This window comes from Eubalaena glacialis, chromosome 1, assembly GCF_028564815.1.
Source record: "Eubalaena glacialis isolate mEubGla1 chromosome 1, mEubGla1.1.hap2.+ XY, whole genome shotgun sequence".
Lineage (NCBI taxonomy): Eukaryota > Metazoa > Chordata > Mammalia > Artiodactyla > Balaenidae > Eubalaena > Eubalaena glacialis.
The window spans coordinates 19,919,233-19,938,038 of record NC_083716.1 but is presented as its reverse complement, the minus strand read 5'-3'; the positions used below and the strand labels follow the sequence as shown (position 1 = coordinate 19,938,038).

At 37.4% G+C, this 18,806-nt stretch overlaps 1 protein-coding gene across 1 annotated transcript; it reads right to left on the bottom strand.

The window, feature by feature from the left end:
- Positions 1-3,494: 3,494 nt before the first annotated feature.
- On the bottom strand, positions 3,495-14,828 carry SMNDC1 (survival motor neuron domain containing 1). Its single transcript, XM_061193455.1, has 6 exons — positions 14,632-14,828; positions 13,325-13,444; positions 8,381-8,523; positions 7,578-7,739; positions 5,537-5,690; positions 3,495-4,763 (listed from the first exon to the last, which is right to left on the bottom strand). Exons 2-6 carry the CDS (start codon positions 13,442-13,444, stop codon positions 4,626-4,628), a joined length of 717 nt encoding a protein of 238 aa, XP_061049438.1. The 5' UTR covers positions 14,632-14,828; the 3' UTR covers positions 3,495-4,625.
- Between the last annotated feature and the right edge of the window lie 3,978 nt (positions 14,829-18,806).

Genomic DNA, 18,806 nt, shown 5'->3' with positions numbered 1-18,806 from the left:
GTAAAAATGAACTGGTGAGGTGCTTGGTGGAAGTAAATTGCCAGTTTTTATTTCTGGGAACTAAAAGATGACAAGTAGCCATAATTTGATATTTTTAGTTAGTTCAGCTGTCAGCTAACCCAAGCCCAGCATTATTCTCAGATATGCTTTTCCCCACTCAAGGCCACAAAAGAACCTTTATATACCTAAGCTGAATGGCAGAAAAGGCAAGTGACGACCCTCACAGAAATCTAACACCATCTGTTTTTGTTTGTTTTACTACTTTTGGCTAGGCCAAAACAAATTCTTAGAATGTCAATATTATTGGCTTCTGAACCTCTTGAGATGTTTCTTAAGAATACATCTATACCCATCTATACAGGTACGCTTTTTTAAAAAATCATAGTATAAGGGGAATCAATAGCTTTGGTTTTGTTTAAACTATGGCATTACCTGTTATTTTACCTGCTATGCTTTTCCTCTCCACTGCAGTAAAAATTCAGTTTAACTTGCAACTCAAAAATCCTAGATACAAAGAATGTTTACATTTACTGTTGAACTTGTAAATTACCATTTATACTAACTGGTTGTTTCATAGTTTAATACAAATACTTAATACAATTCAGCACATGTTTATTGAACTCTCTAAATATTTTAATACAAAACCTTGTTGGTTTTAATACATTTTCTTCCTTCTTTTATATCTCAGTTAATACCCAGTTGAGGCAAAAAGCCAAATCAACTCTAATACTTCGCTTAATTTGCAAGTGGTATTTTTCACCTTATATAATCACAATCTACAACCACCACACAACTTACAAAACTGAGTTTCCTTTGTCACCTCATGGTTTTCCCTTGCTATTTTAAAGGCAGACACAGCGTTAAAACTGCATTGTAATGGAAACACACACGTGCATGCACATGCACATCCTTTGTTGTGAAAAAACAAGTATTTAAAGAAATGAGTTGTTACATTAAACGGATGCATTTTCACTTTGGTTTGATGCCTAAGTCTTCATAATTGGGCTCAGAAAATTGCCACTTATAAATTTTTTCCTTCATTTCAAAAATCCAACCGTTTTCACATTTAACCTAAAACATGGTGCTCAGCCAGGGATGCACATCAGAATCACCTGTGTGGTGTCTGTCAAAAAAACAAGACATACCTTGGCCTGGATAGGCCTGGGGTAGGACCCAGATCCAAGAATCCCTCATTAATTTTAATCAAGAATTACGAGTGGGGCTTCCCCAGTGGCACAGTGGTTGAGAATCCACCTGCCAGTGCAGGGGACACGGGTTCGATCCCTGGTCCGGGCAGATCCCACGTGCCGCGGAGCAACTAAGCCCATGCGCCACAACTACTGAGCCTGCGCTCTAGAGCCCACGAGCCACAACTACTGAGCCCGCGTGCCACAACTACTGAAGCCCGCACGCCTAGAGCCCGTGCTCCACAAGAGAAGCCACCACAATGAGAAGCCCGCGCACCGCAACGAAGAGTAGCCCCCGCTCGCCGCAACTAGAGAAAGCCCGCGTGCAGCAACCAATACCCAACGCAACCAAAAATAAAAATAAAATTTAAAAAAAAAAAAAATGATTTTTTAAATTAGGAGTGTAACCCCCTTCCCACTAAGAAACAAACCCTAAAATATTCTAATACAAAAATTTAAACCTCTACCAGGATTACTTAATATGTCTTAGAACTTTGGTAACTTGGTAACATTTCAGTAACACATTTATAAGCAATAGTATTATTTCCATTATAATGTGAATTGTTATTCAAGTTTAGTAAAAAAGATCAGATAGTCACCATTAGCTCTGCACAGTAGTAGCAAACACTTCTATCTATAGTGCTTACAACATACCAGGTACTCTACTAAACACTTCACACATATTAACTCACTCATCCTTACAACCTAATGAAACATATTAATTTAATTCTACAGCTGAGAAAACTGAGGCAGAGAATTATGCATACAAATAATAAATGAGGGAGCCAGGATTCAAACACAGCAGTCTGGCTCCAGAGTCCTTGCTCTTCCAATATGACTTTTCTACATGTTAATTAAAACACTGTTATCTGATTAATATTAAAATTTAAAATTGTTTGTTTTGGGGGTGTTAGGACTGTTCTTTCCTTGAAAGAGTCAATAACAAAGTCAAATGTCAAGTTCTGAGAAAAGCCAGATGCAACCACAGCCACGTGGGGGCCATCAAGTATGGTTCAGTCTGTCCATTTCAGAGCTTCAGGTCTCCTTTCTTGACAAGAGGGTAACCTCTACATTAAATTTTATAACAAACCTTCATAGACCAAGCATCATATTTGATTTTAGAATATTGAGAGCTTAACCACCTGCATTTGTAAAATACCATTGGTATCATGCTCCTCATTAAGCATTTCTCAACTTCAGCATCCACTATGAGACAGGTCCCCCAAGGATTCCTAATTCTTAAGTTTAGTCCAGAGACACTATCATCATCCTGACAACAGGACTTGACAAAGGACCACATCTAGGTCTTCAACACACAGGCTCTTGACTTCATGCTATATGCCTATTCGTTAAAAAATGTTTTCTACAACACGGTCACTTTTTTTTTTTCCCTTTTCTCTCCTCCTACTGCAAAGCCCTCCAGGAAAATTAATGTGCGGAAAGGAAGGCCCATAGAGTCAAAGGAGGCAAGAGTCTCAACACAAGTCTTGCCTACACAAACACCAGGTGAACAATTACTCCAGCAAACATACCAAGATAATCTCACCAAAAACCACTTTGTGTGGCCACAGAGTTATACCAAATTTCTTTCCAGTGCTTTTTAATTACTAGGGTTCCCTTGCAATCCTTTAAGGATACCATTGATTTAAAGTTTGTTATACTGGTAACAAGAACATTAGTATATTTAGAAGTTTTTCAGGCTAAGCAGCTCCTTTTCTACTGTAATTTGTGCCTTGTATTGAAAAACTACTTCATCTTTCATTCTGTCCTATGTGCTCTACCCTTTGGCCATAAATTACAGGGAAAGAAACAAAAAAACAAAACAACAGTGATCTCCTGGGTTGGGAGGGAGATGGAGACACGAGGAATTCTCTCTCTCATCACTGTCCTCCTGAAAGTTTCAATTTGCCAGACTTCCCTGGCAGTCCAGTGGTTATTAAGACTCTGAGCTTCCACTGCAGGGGGCACGGGTTCGATCCCTGGTCCAGGAACTAAGATCCCACGTGCCGTACTGCGTGGCCAAAAACTTTTTTAAAAAGCTTCAATTTACCAAAAAAATTAAAATTCATGAAATAAAAAACTTTTTTTTCTTAATGAAATAAAAATTATTTTCCCCTTCTACCAAAAATTTACAAACACCCCTATGCAAGCACAACCCTTAAAACTAGTCTGTCCTTTCCAATTTCTTATGTCCAATATAAGGAGCACATAAGGATTTATCGAAACATCTATTACACACTCAATATTCTTTCCTGTGGGAATGATGTGTGCTTAATCACTATATCAATGGTGGCAGCTAACTTCACCTTTCTGTTAACACACCCTGGAGATTTTAAAAACACTTTATTTAATAAAAGTTAAACATACAAAAACTGAAATTAATACACATCTTAAAAATCACCATCTTCCATTAATAGGAAGACCCTTTTCTACGCATACATTTGGCTTAAACTCAACTCAGGATAATTGTGATGTTCACTTACCAACAAATGCTGACAACTTGATCTAGTTAACAAAAATTACAAACCCAGCTACGTGAACATAATATACAGGGAAATTATGGTCAGATTAATGCACAAGAAATACAGTAAGTTTTTAATGATGAAACATTCGGTACTCTTGTTCATTAATTTAGCCTTGGTTTTTTACAAAAATAGTATCTACATTGTATACAGGGCTATACATCAGCTTTTTGTTTTCTCATATAAACATTACACATCCAAAAAATGGTACCACTACCATAAGTGAAAATCAACACAGGAGGAAAGCAAATGTACAAAAAACAAAAAAAAACATTAGAAAAGGTAGCTGGTCCTAAACATGGTTTCTTACATAAAACTAAAATTCAATGAAAAGAATACAGAGCTGGATCAATTTTAGAGATGGCCTAATAGGCTTAGGAAACAAGTTGAGAAAAACCTCAAAAAAAACTCTGCCATTTACAAATTAACCTACTTTTAGGTTAACTGGGCAACAGCTAGGCTTAAGCTGAAGATAAAAAAAAAATGAAGAGAAGTTCTCTTTAGCAGGTTGGTATTTTGCCTTGATGTTCCAGTGAATTGCTAGAATATGTGGCAAGTTCAAAGCATCTGAAAATTCCCAGTTAGAACCTTACAAAGCGTATATGCCATCCATTAAGTGGGGGCCTGATACTAGAAAGATCAATAATTCATCTAAGTGCTGTATTTATTCAGCATCTATCTAGAAAAGTTGCTTTATCCAACAAACTTTGAGGAAACTGGTAGTAGTAATGAAAAAAGTTTAAATGAATAGCAGTTATCAAATACAATTTCTTCAAGTTTCATTCTACTGAAGTCAAACAATGACGACAATGGTATCTTCCTTACTCGTCTAACAAATAATTTACCTTTAGAAAAATATAAGGATAAAAAGGTAAATGTAAAGCCCTGCAGAGATGAAATCCAACAGTTTTTCTGATTATTGAGGCATCAAATGCCTAACATTGTATTTAGAGGTATCTTGATACTGTGTCATAGGTTTATCAGCAATTCCACAAGTTCCTACTCCAACTTTGCCAGTTACACTCTCAGGTGAAGCAAAAATACTCCTCTTTACCTAGGAGAAATGAAAATTCTTGATTAGTTTTGGAAAAAATTAAAATTCCAAAATACATCTATAAGGAAAAGTACCTCAAGGGCACCTGAGTGCTCATAAAACCCACTAGTGATACCCAACATAAGGCATGTTAACAAATCAGGTAGGGTTCAATACACTCTAAGCAGTATGTAAGATAGCAAACAATTTTTCAAATTTTAGTTTATAAAAGGAAATCAGGGATTTCCCTGGTGGCGCAGTGGCTGGGAATCCGCCTGCCAATGCAGGGGACACGGGTTCATGCCCTGGTCCGGGAGGATCCCACATGCCGCGGAGCTACTAAGCCCGTGCGCCACAACTACTGAAGCCCGCGCACCTAGAGCCCATGCTCTGCCAACAAGAGAAGCCACTGCAATGAGAAGCCTGCCTGCCGCAACAAAGAGTAGCCCCCATTCACAACTAGAGAAAGCCCGTGCGCAGCGATGAAGACCCAACACAGCCAAAAATAAATAAATAAAATAAATTTATTTAAAAAAAATTAAAAAAAAATAAAAGGAAATAACCTAGATCTTTTGTAATTCCTGGTATAAACTCATTCATAGTGCTTCCACTGCAGAGACAGTGGCTAATGGAGGTATTTTTCAGTAAGCCAAAATGAAGATTAAAGAGGATTCTGAATTCAAGATCCAGTTACTATTTCGTTAAATCTATGAACCTCCTTTTTCATTTTAAAGTTATTTTAATGACAGTTGCATTTTGCAAATTTACAAAGTATGATGAAAGGATTTACTAACCTGGCCTTTTTTGTTTTTAGAATAGGCTCTGTTGTTGAACTGCTGCCATTTCACCTTCTGGTCCTCTCTTTCTTGTTCAAGTTCTTTTATTCTCTGTGCTTTTTTCAAAGCTTTCTTCTTTTTATATTCACGCTGCTGGGCAATCATTTCTTTTCTGTGTGGACAGAACAGGTAAATGTCAACTCTGAAAATTTAAAAGATGACTTCCTTAGAGATATTTAGCAGTGCAACCACTGCCCCCCCCACAAAAAAAAAAACCAAAACCTAATGAACTTACACATTCTTCACCCCACGAATAAAAGCTAACATCAATGCCGATCACTCAGGACTACTAAGAAACAAATGTTATTTGAAATATACAGTATCCTTGGAAGCTTTTGAACGCAAGTGTAGTAATCTATTACCCACTTAAATCAAACATTTCAACTATGACTTTTAACTTGCCGTTTACATGGCTTTTGCCAGTTGTGTTTTAGGAATAGGATGAGTTTCAACATTAAAAGCTATCTAAACCTGTATCAATTGTTAAATGGGCAGTTAGCAAGTGTGATATGCTGCATTTGGAAAAACTGTATGAAGAGATTCAATGCAGATAAAACTATTTCATGTAGATTGGAAGAGCACAGCAGTACAAAGGGAAATCATAGCTAACAATTCTTAAAACAAAAACAACTAGGGTTTTCCCATCAGAGCCTAAAGCCCTCTCAATAATTTCTGCTCAGTCTCTTAACACTGACTTCTCACCAAAAGAAGGACAAAGAAAGAGGTCTTTAAAAACAAGGCTATATGATCTAGACTCCTCTGTATCATATAATCACTACTATGAAGTGTGGTTTTTACACAAATATCAAAGACTAAAAATAGAAATGTCATGTTATTCTACAATCTTTCTTATTGGGATGCTTAAACCAAATTTACTTTAATAGATGACATAATTTTCCCAAATGCAAATATATTTATGTAGCAACTTAAGTTTTGAAAACTGACAAATCCAAAAGATAGCAAATTGTGGCAAATATGCAGAACTGAAAATTGTTCATTCTATCTCTTAAATACCTCTCAAACTATACACGAGTCCATCCTTAACTGCTACTCCCTGGGTTCAGGTCCACAATCATCTTATACCTGGGTGACAGCAGTAGCTGCCTTCTCTCTGCTGCCAGTAATCATTCGAAAGCTCCAATCTGAACACATCAGATCCTCTCTACTTGAAATGCATCCGTGGCTTTCAAGCTTTTTATGATCTGACCTCTGCCTCTCTAACCTCTTCTCCTGTCAAACCACCCACCCTCGAGCCCCAAGTTTTTACTAAAGGAATTTCTTTCTGTTACCTCTATGTTCCCACCTTGTTTTCTTCTTTAAATGTAAACATTTACTGAGTGAGATCTTACTACATGTCAAGAACTGTGCTACATGTTTTACTCATGCTGTCATTTAATCCTTACAACCCCATAACGGATATACTATTGTCCCTGTTTCACAGATGAGGGAACAGAAGTTAAGCAGCTTGCCCAAGATCATACCTTCTAGTTCATTAACTGGCTAACACCTGTTCTTTTCAAATCTCAGTTTACACATCATTTCCTCAAAGAAATTTGCCCTGATGACTAAAATGCAGTTTAGGTACCTTTTCTTTGTTCCCTAAAAGTACCCGTTATGTTCCCTCCATTACTTTTACATATTATTAAAGTTCTTCTTTAATTATGTGTTTGTTCTTTAGACTATAAACTCAGTCAGGACAAGGCCTAATTTGGTCTTCTTTGCTGTGATGGAACCCAGAACCTGGTTTAGTGAGAAGTATCGATATATAGAATCCTCTTAATAATTATTCATTAAATGCCTAAGTGGGAACCAAAATGTCTTCACTTTACCTAGGCATACGTATACAGACAATGTTGACCATACACTGCTAATCTTCAAAATAATGGTAAACAGTATTATAAGTTTCTTACTCTAGTCTAGCCTGCATAGATTCTGCAGACACCTCAAGTACCCAAATGGGGAAGATTACATTTAAAATGCTAAAGTCAAAGTCACTTACTTTGACATGGGTTTGTTGCCACTGTCCTCCTTTGCCTTCCTTCCTTCTTCTACAGGCTTGAGGTTCAACAGTGGAGTCACTTCAGCATTGCCATAGCCAGCAAAAGTGATTGCAGCGGTGCCGTTTTCTTCATCTATCTCCTCAATCTCCGCTTCATAACACCTGTAAAGATATCATGGCTGTAAGCAGGTGAGTAAAGGTTTAGCACTCAGCCTACAAGACTTATACTGCAGTGATTCAACTATTCAATGTGTCTAAAATGAAACTCCTATAATCAAATGTCCCTTTGGCAAAGATAATAGTGGTTGGAGTTAGCCATCTGTTTTTTTTTTTTTTTTTAGCCATCTGTTTTTAAAAAAGGAAGTCCTAACCAAAATATTGCCAAGGAAGTCTCTTACATGTCTACTATACGTGCTTTAGTCAATCTCTTTTGAGAAAAGATACTTATTATAGGAATAATTTCAGTGTATGTGCTTCACAAAAGTCTAAGATAACCAACCATTACTCAATTTTCAATTCAAGGAAAAAAGAATTTAGACTATTTTTTTAAAAATATCCATTCATTTTCCTCTACTTTCATGTTTATTTCCTCTAGGATCCAAGCCATTCTTCTGCCCTAAAACTTAATCTAAAGCTAAAAATTAAACTGTATTAATGGTAACCACCCAAGAATCAAATTCGTTCTGTAAGTCATACTGGCTATTATAGAAAGATTAAAATAGGATAGTTCAAGCTGAATAAAATCACCTTACCATTGTACTTTACTATTTCATGTTATATTTACAGTTTTTTTCTACACTTACTGTCCATCTTCACTCCAGATTGCCATACACTTGTCTCCTACTTTCCAAGAATGAGTGGGCTGAGTAGAAGCAAAACTGTCTGAACTTGCCAGCGTTTCAGAAGGTTGAGTTGACAGAAGGTCTTTGGTTAGTTCTATAACTTCCTAAAAAGAAAAAACAAAAACCATTAACATTATTTTTATAATTCACATTGTCAACTACTTTCAACAAGCAAGTTCTTTCAGTTTTTGATAACAGCTCTCATACCACATAGCACTCATTAAGTACTCTACACATATTTATTTGCAGTTCATAACAATACTATGATGTAGATACTGTGATTATCCCCATGTAGAAACTGAGATACAGTATTTTATACACTGGTGCTGGGATTTAAACCCAGGCAGTTGCCTTTCAATTTAATTAACCTCAAATACTAACAGAAATAGGGTAGACTTGAATTTACACTGTACATTATTTTTAAGCACCTATTTTACCTGAATAGATCTCTCTAAAGATGAGAAACAGTCAACTGTAAGGCACTGACTTAGATTCAAGATCACTTTTCTCTCACATCACTGTCACGTGTACGTCGCGCAACTGCACTTTTTACAGGGCACTGCTTGGCAGTCGTATTAACTGCCTGCCAACAGGTGAGTTCCCCCTCAAAAACCCCCAAACACTTGAAGCAGCCTTATTAGTAATAAAAATGTTCCTGCTCATACATATTTCTATAAAGTACTGTAGATATATTAAAAAAACAGTAGTTTCTCTATTCATTTATTATAAAACCTATCCCATCTGGGTAGGCAAATTACCAAGTCAGATTTAAAATATCCCAATACCTTAATGTTAAGCACATTAGCACAGCTTCATTTAAAAGAAAAAAATAAAATAAATGTAACACACACAGGTAGGCAAAACCTTTCTGTGTGGCAAATATATTTTCTAACTCAGGCTTACACTTACTGACTTTAAAGGTGTTTAGTAGGGTTGGTTAAAAAACTTAAGAAATAGAACAAATTGATAGATTCTGCTACCAATCTGCTATATTTTTACTCTGATGAAGACTCACATTACGCATCACCTTATCTGATTTAAGAACTTGCATACCTGTTCCTCTGCTGTTGCAAATAAAATACCTTAAACATCACATTGTATGTTCTGGGAGAAAAATTAGCAAAGTTACACTCTGTATTGAGTTTCTTCTGGTTCCCATTGAGGTTTTATAATAGTAGTTCTGGTTCAATAGCCAAGAAAGTTTAATGTTACTTCTCTCCTAAAGATTTTAAATCTTCCTGGCTATTTCTTAAAAACTTCTATTTGAGCCTTAAAAAAAAAAGGATTATTAAAGCCCTTGGAGAAAGATCAGTTTTATTAATTACAAAATTTTATGAATGAAAAAACCAGAAGACTCAGATTTAAGTTAAAAATTCAGTAGATTAACATCTTTAATGAAAGTTTTATTAGGTGCCAAATATCCATTCAAATACTTTTTAATAAGACAATCTTTTGCAAATAAGCAAAGAACTTCCAAATAAATAGATCATGTACTACACAAAGAAGGAGAGTAAATTAACCAGTCTTGTTTTTAATTAACCACTTTTAGGGCCAAGAATGTAATCCAATAAGCCTGACTCAAGAGCCCATACAATCCCTATCATTAAATAATTCCATTTAACTAGGGATCATTTAACTACTAAAGCACAAACATGAAATCTGTGTTTGTAGGTCTCAAGATTTAGAACTCTACTTCTCCTGGGATAAAACATCTCCCCACTACATTTTCATAAGGAAATACATTTTCACCAAAGAAAAGGGTCCTGAAAAGCTGTGCATGTTATAATTTCCAGAGTCCTGCACTGAAATGACGCTTTAAAAAATCTGGAGCATTTATCTCTAGTTGTCTTTTTACTTTGCCATGTTTTACATACCCCTCCCAACAACTATGAAGACCCTTCTAAATGGTTTTTTTTTTTTTTTCTTCACATGTGTATATGGACCAAAGTATTAGAGAAACTATTTTATGTATGAGGGAGTTCTTAAAGGTACATACCATTAATTACTTTTCCTCCCCCAAGTCTGAGTTCTGAAACTGCTCCTTCATTGACAGATGGGCAGCAGTTACAGTAATCGGCAATCCCAGGAAGCATCAGATGTTGTGATCTACATATCAGCAGGTCAAAGGGGGTGCACTCAAGCACTCTGCTTACTGAAGGAAGGCGTTTCGGGGATGCAGAGCCACTGTAACATATGAGACAAGTGACTTGACCCCTGCCTCCTTTAGAACCAGTGTATTCAGCAAACAGCCTAATAAATTGACTATATTTTGTGATTATCAGAGACTGCCTGGGGAGCTAGCCAACTAGCTAGCCTGGATTTTACTAAACCCACTTCTTTTAAGTGAAAAAAGAAAGACAATTAGGACCTTAGTAAATTAATCTGCTGCTTGTTGAGTAACTTTATATGAAAGATAGTACATAAAGAAATAAACATAGAAGCCTTACTGGCAAAATGAGGGTCACTGAAAAAAATGCAGAAAGAACATTTTGCATAAATGAAAGGGCAAACAAATTCTTAACCAGAGTAAGGATATTCCATAAAAGGAACACAAGAAAATAAAGGAGGTCACAAACTCAAGTCATCAGTCTGAACAGATTCTTCAGCAAATATAAAAGGCAGGATTAAATATCAATGGCACAAGGTATATCCCAGAATGCAGAGAAGGAAAAGGATTTTAAAAAAAACAAACACAAAAAAAAAACCTATGACAAAATAGAAGCTGTAGCTGTAGTCAATGGAGATAACAATTACTAGATGGAAGCAGACAGCAAAAAACTTTCCAGAATTTTATGTAATCCTAAATGATGCCTTCCACCTTTGAGTAGTTTTCAATTCAAAACAGACCTATTTCTAGTAACCAAAATGATTTTTTTTTTCCATGACAGAATAAGAGGAAAAGAATCCAAAGTCAAGACTGGTCAGGAAAAACATTCTCTATTATTTCTAACTGAAGTGTTAGAACTTATGCTTCTAAATCTGTGCCATCTGATATGGTAGCCACATATGGCTACTTAAATAAAATTAAAAATTCAGCTCTTCGGCCATCCTAGTCTTATTCCAAATATTCGACAGCCACATGTGGGTAGTGGCTATAATATTACACAGCAGATATAGAACATCTCCATCACCACAGAAAGTTCTATTGTACAATGCTTTTCAAAATGGTTACAGAAAACAGGACATTTTACAGATAAATGGCCCCCAGGTCATTATTAACTGAACCCTAAGTAAGCCATTTACCTGGTTACTACAATACCTACCACAGTGGTCTGTCTCCCAATAGTATTTCCACTATGGATCATGTCCTAATAAGACAATTCTGCCCAGGCTCTGACAATTTACTCTGTAAGTACTAAAAACACCTCATAATAATGTTCTCAGTCTTCACTCCCAACTTCCCCCTCCACCAGTTCCACATATACCCCTCCCTCCTACTGCCCAGGAAGCAATATATACAACATTAGCACATGACGTTTTATTTTCTTCAAAGAAAAAAAGCACTGCTTTGTAAGTTGGGTTTTAAAAAAAAAAAAGAGAGAGACAGAGAGATGGGGGCATGCCAGGCTCTCTCCTTGAGGCAAGCAGAAAGTTGGCCTGAGAGTGGGAGAAACTGCTCCCAAAACATCTTTTTCTTATTGACTGGCTCCTTGAAATCCACTGGCCTGATTTCCACATATTGAAGAGAGGCCTTGGTTTCTGTGTTTTTAGAAAAATAACATACTATTGCAACTTCATGAAAGTCTATCCTAAATCCAGAATTTGAACCTGAAAATATTTAACTTATCTTAATTATGCCCAGGTAAGCGCTTTCAGAATCCTGAATCTGGACCCCATTTCACATAAGTTTCATTTGTTTGCAGTTCTAATATCCCTAAAATTTAATAATTTTAATGGGCAAGAGGATGATATAAAGGGAAGGAAAGGATTACTTAGATAGGATGAAGATGATTCAAGTTTTGTTTTGAATCAGTGAACATAGGCCATCTAATCAAAACATCTTTTAAAACTTTCCAAAAAATCAGGTTCAGAATTTTAGGTTCACAAATCTGTCAAGGTGAAAACTCATACATATTTACAAGTATTATATATGGTATTTTTATTAATCAACCTATTGTTCTGAAAAATAACAGATATTTACTATTATGGCTTTATGTTTGTCTCGAAACCCCAGAGCAAGTTTTAAAAAGCAGGTTTCATACTTACTGCCCTTCCACAACAAAAAGAACAAATTAAGATCTCCTTCTCACATAGATTCAGTTTAATTTTAAGTTGCTAACAAGTGTCAAAAACTACATGTAAAACCTAGCCTTAAGTTCACACATTATATAACATTTATGCAGAAAACAAGCATCTTTTTAGGTATTTTTATAATGTGTTTTCAACACAAGGCACTAGAGCTAGCTCTGTTACACACACACAGGATCTCTGGCATGCGTGCTCTATTTCATTTTCAAAGAATCTTTTGGCATTAAAAAGAATCTTAATCAGGTTATATTCTCCTCCTTTAATTTTAGTTACCCTTTGAACTAATACCTTTTCCAAGTCTTTAAAAACAGAAGTGCTATTCCTTGTAAAGTTGTATGTACCTCTTTGTCTAGAAAGTTTGACAATGACTTCTAACGTTAACTCCTATTTTTAAAAATTATATGAGCGTACAAGGTTGACGTTAACAAAGAACAATGCTTCAATCATTTTGATGTACACAAACTGAGGAAGCAACCCTACTCCTAGAAGCCATGTATGCCTATGTGCGTACACACTTGTACACACAAGGGGTGTAAAGGGGTGAAACACTCCCTCCAAATGGTGTTCTGGATACCCACAGATTCTTAATAGATTATTTGTAAAACACAGAAATATTTTTTTCAAGCAATGTAACTATAAGTGTCCCCTCATACTTACTTGCAAATCTTTCTTTAATTTTAGCAAATCTTCGTTTTCTCCATTTCCAGACAGCGCAGCTTCAACTTGCTGGAGTTGAGCTTTGTAGCTTGCCAGTTGCTTTGCTAGATCCTCTGACATCTGGAGAAAATAAAAAGAGTAAGGCCATGAAAACGGAACCAAAAAAAAAAACAAACCATAAAAAACAATTTTCCCTGTCTGCCTCAATCAACCCTAACCAATTTTGCTCCCAACTCATTATTATAATTCACTGCAGCGTAATTTATCACTACTACCTTTACTTTCAATTCAGAGAAAAGCTGTGAGGCAAACACAAACTTCAAGTATTCTGATGATTATAAACATGTCAGACAAATACCATATAGGAAAACAAGAGATAAGAGGAAAAAGAATTTCTAATTTTCTTTAAAGTCCTGTAACAGGGAAGGCACTGTTAGGCTCAATTAACAGGACTGTTACACTGTCACCAAAAAAAAAAAAAAAAAAAAAAAAAATGCACTAAACTGTTGAAAGAGTTGAGGCTTCTGATTTTTAAGCACTAAAAAATACTTCCAAAACCAATTCCAACTGATTTTGGATTAACTACACAAATAACTCTCTCCACAAGAGCTATTCAATTAATATGAATGTGTTTAGAAACTCTTATCCAGAGCAAAAACCCAGTCACTTAAATACTGACGATGCATTTTCTGCAATGAAAGAAACAGCACAGATACTCTCCTATTTAGGCAATCTAAGGAACGTGGCTTTCACCAAATCTGGCTCATTCTTCTCTCGAAAATAAGATAGGAGAGAATTCTTTCTCGCTTTATTAACGAACATACGGGGTTTCCGAGGACCCGTCTGTTTTACAATCCCCGTCCAACCACAGCCTGGAGCCTGGAAGGACTCCAAAAGGGTTAGAGCAAGCCAGGCTGCTCCCCCTCGGTCACCCAACACCTCAAAGCCCGCCACAACTTGCTCGACCATTTCAGACCTCGAAATTCAAACAGCTTCCAGGGAAACCGAAAACACGAACCCAGCGGAGGCCCCCGGAGCCGGAGGCCCACCCGCAAACAGGTTCGGAAGGGCCCGGAGCGTCCTTAAAATGCGAACCCCACCCGCTGGGTTCCCGCGGCTAGCCCAACCCTGTCCGAGGCCGCTCAGGGCTCAACTCTGGGTGGAAGAGGAGGCCGGCGCTCCTGACACTCCGGCCGGCGCCCGGCCCTCTCCAGCGCGGCCCGCTCCTCGGCCTCAGGCCTCCGCTTCAACTAGGGGGAGGCCGAAGCCCGGCGAGGCCTTACTCTCTCCCTCATCGCGTTTGTTACCTTGTGTGGGGCTGGGGGCGTGGCGGCGGGACGGGGTCGCGGCAAAGGAGCCCAGTGGTGGTTGCGACAGCGGCAGCAGCAAGCAAAAGCTCCGCCGCGACAACTAGGCGACTCGGTGTGGAAAAGAATACCTCACTCAGCGGCGAGCGGGAGAGGGCTAAAGCCGGGCACTGGAAGGAGGAATAGAGGAGGCGGGTGAAGTCTCGCGAGAGGTTAAAAATCCTCGCAAGACGTCGCTCGACTCACGTGATTCCCAGCTCCCTCTAGGCCGCCGACCCTTAATCACCTTAGGGAAGTAAAGTAGGCGGGGTTTCGTAGGAAGGAAATGACGTACTGGTATGCGCCAGGCGCCGGATGTAGGTTCGTTTAATTTTAGTTCCGGCTCGGAGTTGGGGGTCCGTTGGGTAGTTACTTCAGGGCTGGGTGCTGTTGGGCACTTCTTGAGGTTTCCAGGATGCTGGGTGGTGGGAGGAACGGGGTTTAATACAGCATTCATACTACCGGTTGGTTCTCTGAGTGTGGTCCCGGTACCATCAGCCTTCCGTGGTATTTTTTTTTTCCAGTAATTTATAATTTATTGCAAAAATAATTCACTATAAATACGGTTTCTCAACACCCACCTCACACCTTTGAGTCAAACTCTGAGGATGGCCTCAGCAACCTGTTTCAACAAGCCTTCTAGGTGATACCAATGTCTGGTCAAGTTTGAGAACCACCGCTTCACAGAATAATAAAAGTCTTAGTGGCAACAAAAAGCTGATTAGATTGTGGCAGAACCTATTCGAGAGTAGATTGGTTTATTTAAAACCTAATTGGACTTTTCGAGGGCGGTGACCCAATCTGTGGAGTTGCCCCAGGAGCCGGAGCTATCGCATCCCCGCCTCTTCCACTTCCCGTAGCAAACAATAAAGGCCATGCGTACCGTGAAAAAGAAAAGAAAAACCTATTTTGTTAGCACTTACTGGTTTTAATTAAGTTATATAGGTTAATACCGCCTGAAAGGGGACAATCTCCAAGTTACAATCTTGAATGATAAGTAGTGGTGTGAATACGTCCACTTATGTTTAAGAAGAAATGCGTGTTAAGTGTGTATGTTTGTAATAATATATACCATTTATGGACGGATGCACGAATATATGTAGACATTTGGAGGGGAAGCCACATGTTTTCACTAATAATCCTTTTTATCCTTTTTTTCTTCCCATACGTATATAATTTTTTCCAATTAAAAAAAAAAACTAGGGCTTCCCTGGTGGCGCAGTGGTTGAGAATCTGCCTGCCAATGCAGGGCACACGGGTTCGAGCCCTGGTCTGGGAGGATCCCACATGCCGCAGTGCAACTGGGCCCGTGAGCCACAATTACTGAGCCTGCGCGTCTGGAGCCTGTGCTCCGCAGCAAGAGAGGCCGCGATAGTGAGAGGCCCGCGCACCGCGATGAAGAGTGGCCCCCACTTGCCACAACTAGAGAAAGCACTTGCACAGAAACGAAGACCCAACACAGCCATAAATAAATTAAAAAAAAAAAAAACTAGTTAAAAAAAAAGATAAAGGCCTGAGACACGAAGACGCTATGTGAATGCCAGGAAAGAACGTTCCCTGGAGGATTGGGGTCTGTTGCTGGACCCTTAAGAAAGCCTTCCTCTAAGGTGGGTTTGTGATGATTAAGAGTGGCAGTCAGCTTGCAAGAATGGAGAATGCTGCAGAGGGCAGCAGTGTGTAGCTAGAATTAAGAGGGAAGACAAACCAGAGAGGATGTACTTTTCTTTAATATAGTAGAAATCTATTAAAAACACAATGTAGTATTTGACAACTGCTCTTATTTCAATTGTGTATTTTAAGAACTAATGCCAGGAGGATCTTCCATGAATATAAAGTAAACTTTACAGCTGTTTAAAAATTTCTCAAATAAGAACTCTTAATGAACCCCCAAGATCAGAAAATAGGAAAATATTTATAAGCTTCAGTATAGTTTTTTGATAGCTTTTGTTTTCAGGATCGCTTTTAATCTCTCCCTGTGTGCAACATAGATTATATTTGGAAAGAAAAGTTATAGTGAATGTTATTAGTTCTCACAAAGAGATAACAGTTGTGTGTACCAGACACCATTATAAACACTTTACATGTATTCATTTATTTTTCACTGTGATTCTATGTGCTTTTAAAGACAAAGCTGGAGCAAGTACAAGCTTTAACTAAGAGTGTTCCTTCAAATAGGCGTTCTGACTTACCACTTCCTTTGAAGTGTCAAAATCTTAGAACATTCTCACTCAAATTTAATCGTGTTTATCTTCAAAAAGAACAGTATCTAAAACCTCTAGTTCTTTAAAGCTGGTATTTATTTTATTGAACTCAGTAAGTACATAAAATTTAAAGACTCCACATTGTCATATATGCAGCTATTTTCTTTCACTACTAAAGATAATTAAAGTATAGCCACTGCCTTTGGAAATGTACCAACTCACTGCAGAGCATAAAAGTATAAAATAAACTAGTACATGTTGGTTAAATGGGAGATTGCATTCTTTAGCTTAGCTTTTATTGTATTCCTTCTTGACTAAAAGTAGCCCCAGATTTGCCTAACTTTTTTGCTATCTGTACAAATGCCTAAGGTAATGAATTAGAGATGTGTACATAGTCAAAATAACTATCTATGCCTTTTGCCATTTTTAGTCATAATAGGTGTTTTGAATGTTTGCATGGAGATTTGTTGCAGGGCAAGCTACTGGCTTTTTCTTCCTATTGAGTGTTTTTGGGTACAATACCTTGAAAATATATCCTGAGATGACTCTTAGGTTATATCATCCATTTAAGTTTGATGGAAAAACAACCTTAAATGAATGCTGACCAATGCAGGTGCTCACCAGTCATAGCAATCCTGATTTGTTCACTGAAATCTGCATTGCCTTTCTAGTCTTAGGATGCACATTTTCAGCTATTCTATGTTTCACGTGTACCACTAAAAAAAGAAAAAAGGATTAGTTTGGAAAAGATGATAATCTAGGCTCTACAAGGATCAGAAATGTCAGAGTCATCAAAGTTCTTTAGATCTATTTGAAAGTCGTGTTTAATAGTACTCCTACATTCTTAGTGGGATATATTCTGAGGGCAGAAAGAACAAAAACGAAAAATCTTAAACATCACAGATTTATTTCTAATAGTACTATTAGTAATGTAATTTTAAAACTTTTATGTTTATCTACTCTAGATAAAGTGAATAATTAATAAATTTTGTTAGTTAAAACTCTAATAAGAGGAAAGAAAAATATATTAAAAAAGAAGTTTTTTGAGGGGAAAGCCCTCTGATGTTAAATTTGAATTTTGGAAAAAAAAAATATATATATACACATATATCTTAGAAGTAATGTTACCCCAGTGGAGGGTGCCCGTATCTTGATATTTAAATACCATTCTCCACAAAAGAAACAGTATTTCTTGGGGAAATGGTTGCTTTTGGGTCTTAGGCCCGGAAAGTACAATAGTGCAAAGGTGAGCCTGGAACATCTTGCCAGAAAACAAGGAAGTGCCCCAAAACTAATAGGATCAAGTCAAAAGTTCACATAACCCAGCTTGAGGGGACTCCACTGGCTAAATATGAGTCAATCACGGCACTAAAAAGAGTAATGACTGTGATAGATTGTCAAATCATTAAATACATTTTAAAAATCCATAAGTCCAGAGTGATACTCAAAATCAAGGGTTGGGGAAGGGATTTTTTTTCTTTATAGATGAATGCCAGCCAATAAACGTAGATGGAATTATGGAATTGGAAAAATCACCTTGTGCAGTCCCCAATAATTCAGGCAAAGGTCATCAAGAGAAGCTAAAACCCATCTTGTAAAAGGAGGTAGCGAAAAGGAGGATGTTCGCACAGTGTCAGAGTATCACTCCATATATTAATAATTATACAGGGGAAAATATACCTTACAATGAAGAAATTCAGCAGTCACCAACTTAGCTTAGTGATCACACTTAGCACCGCTAATGGGAGAATAGTTCTGCCAAAAAATTATATAAAATTTTGCTAAATTCGTTGTGTGTATGTACACACACATACATATATGGAGAGAGAAAGAGTTAAAACGTGGCAAAATATTTAACAGTCATTGTGGAGGATGCATGTGTTTGCTCATTGTACTAATCTTTCAACTTTTTGTTGAAAAATTATGTCTCAGAAT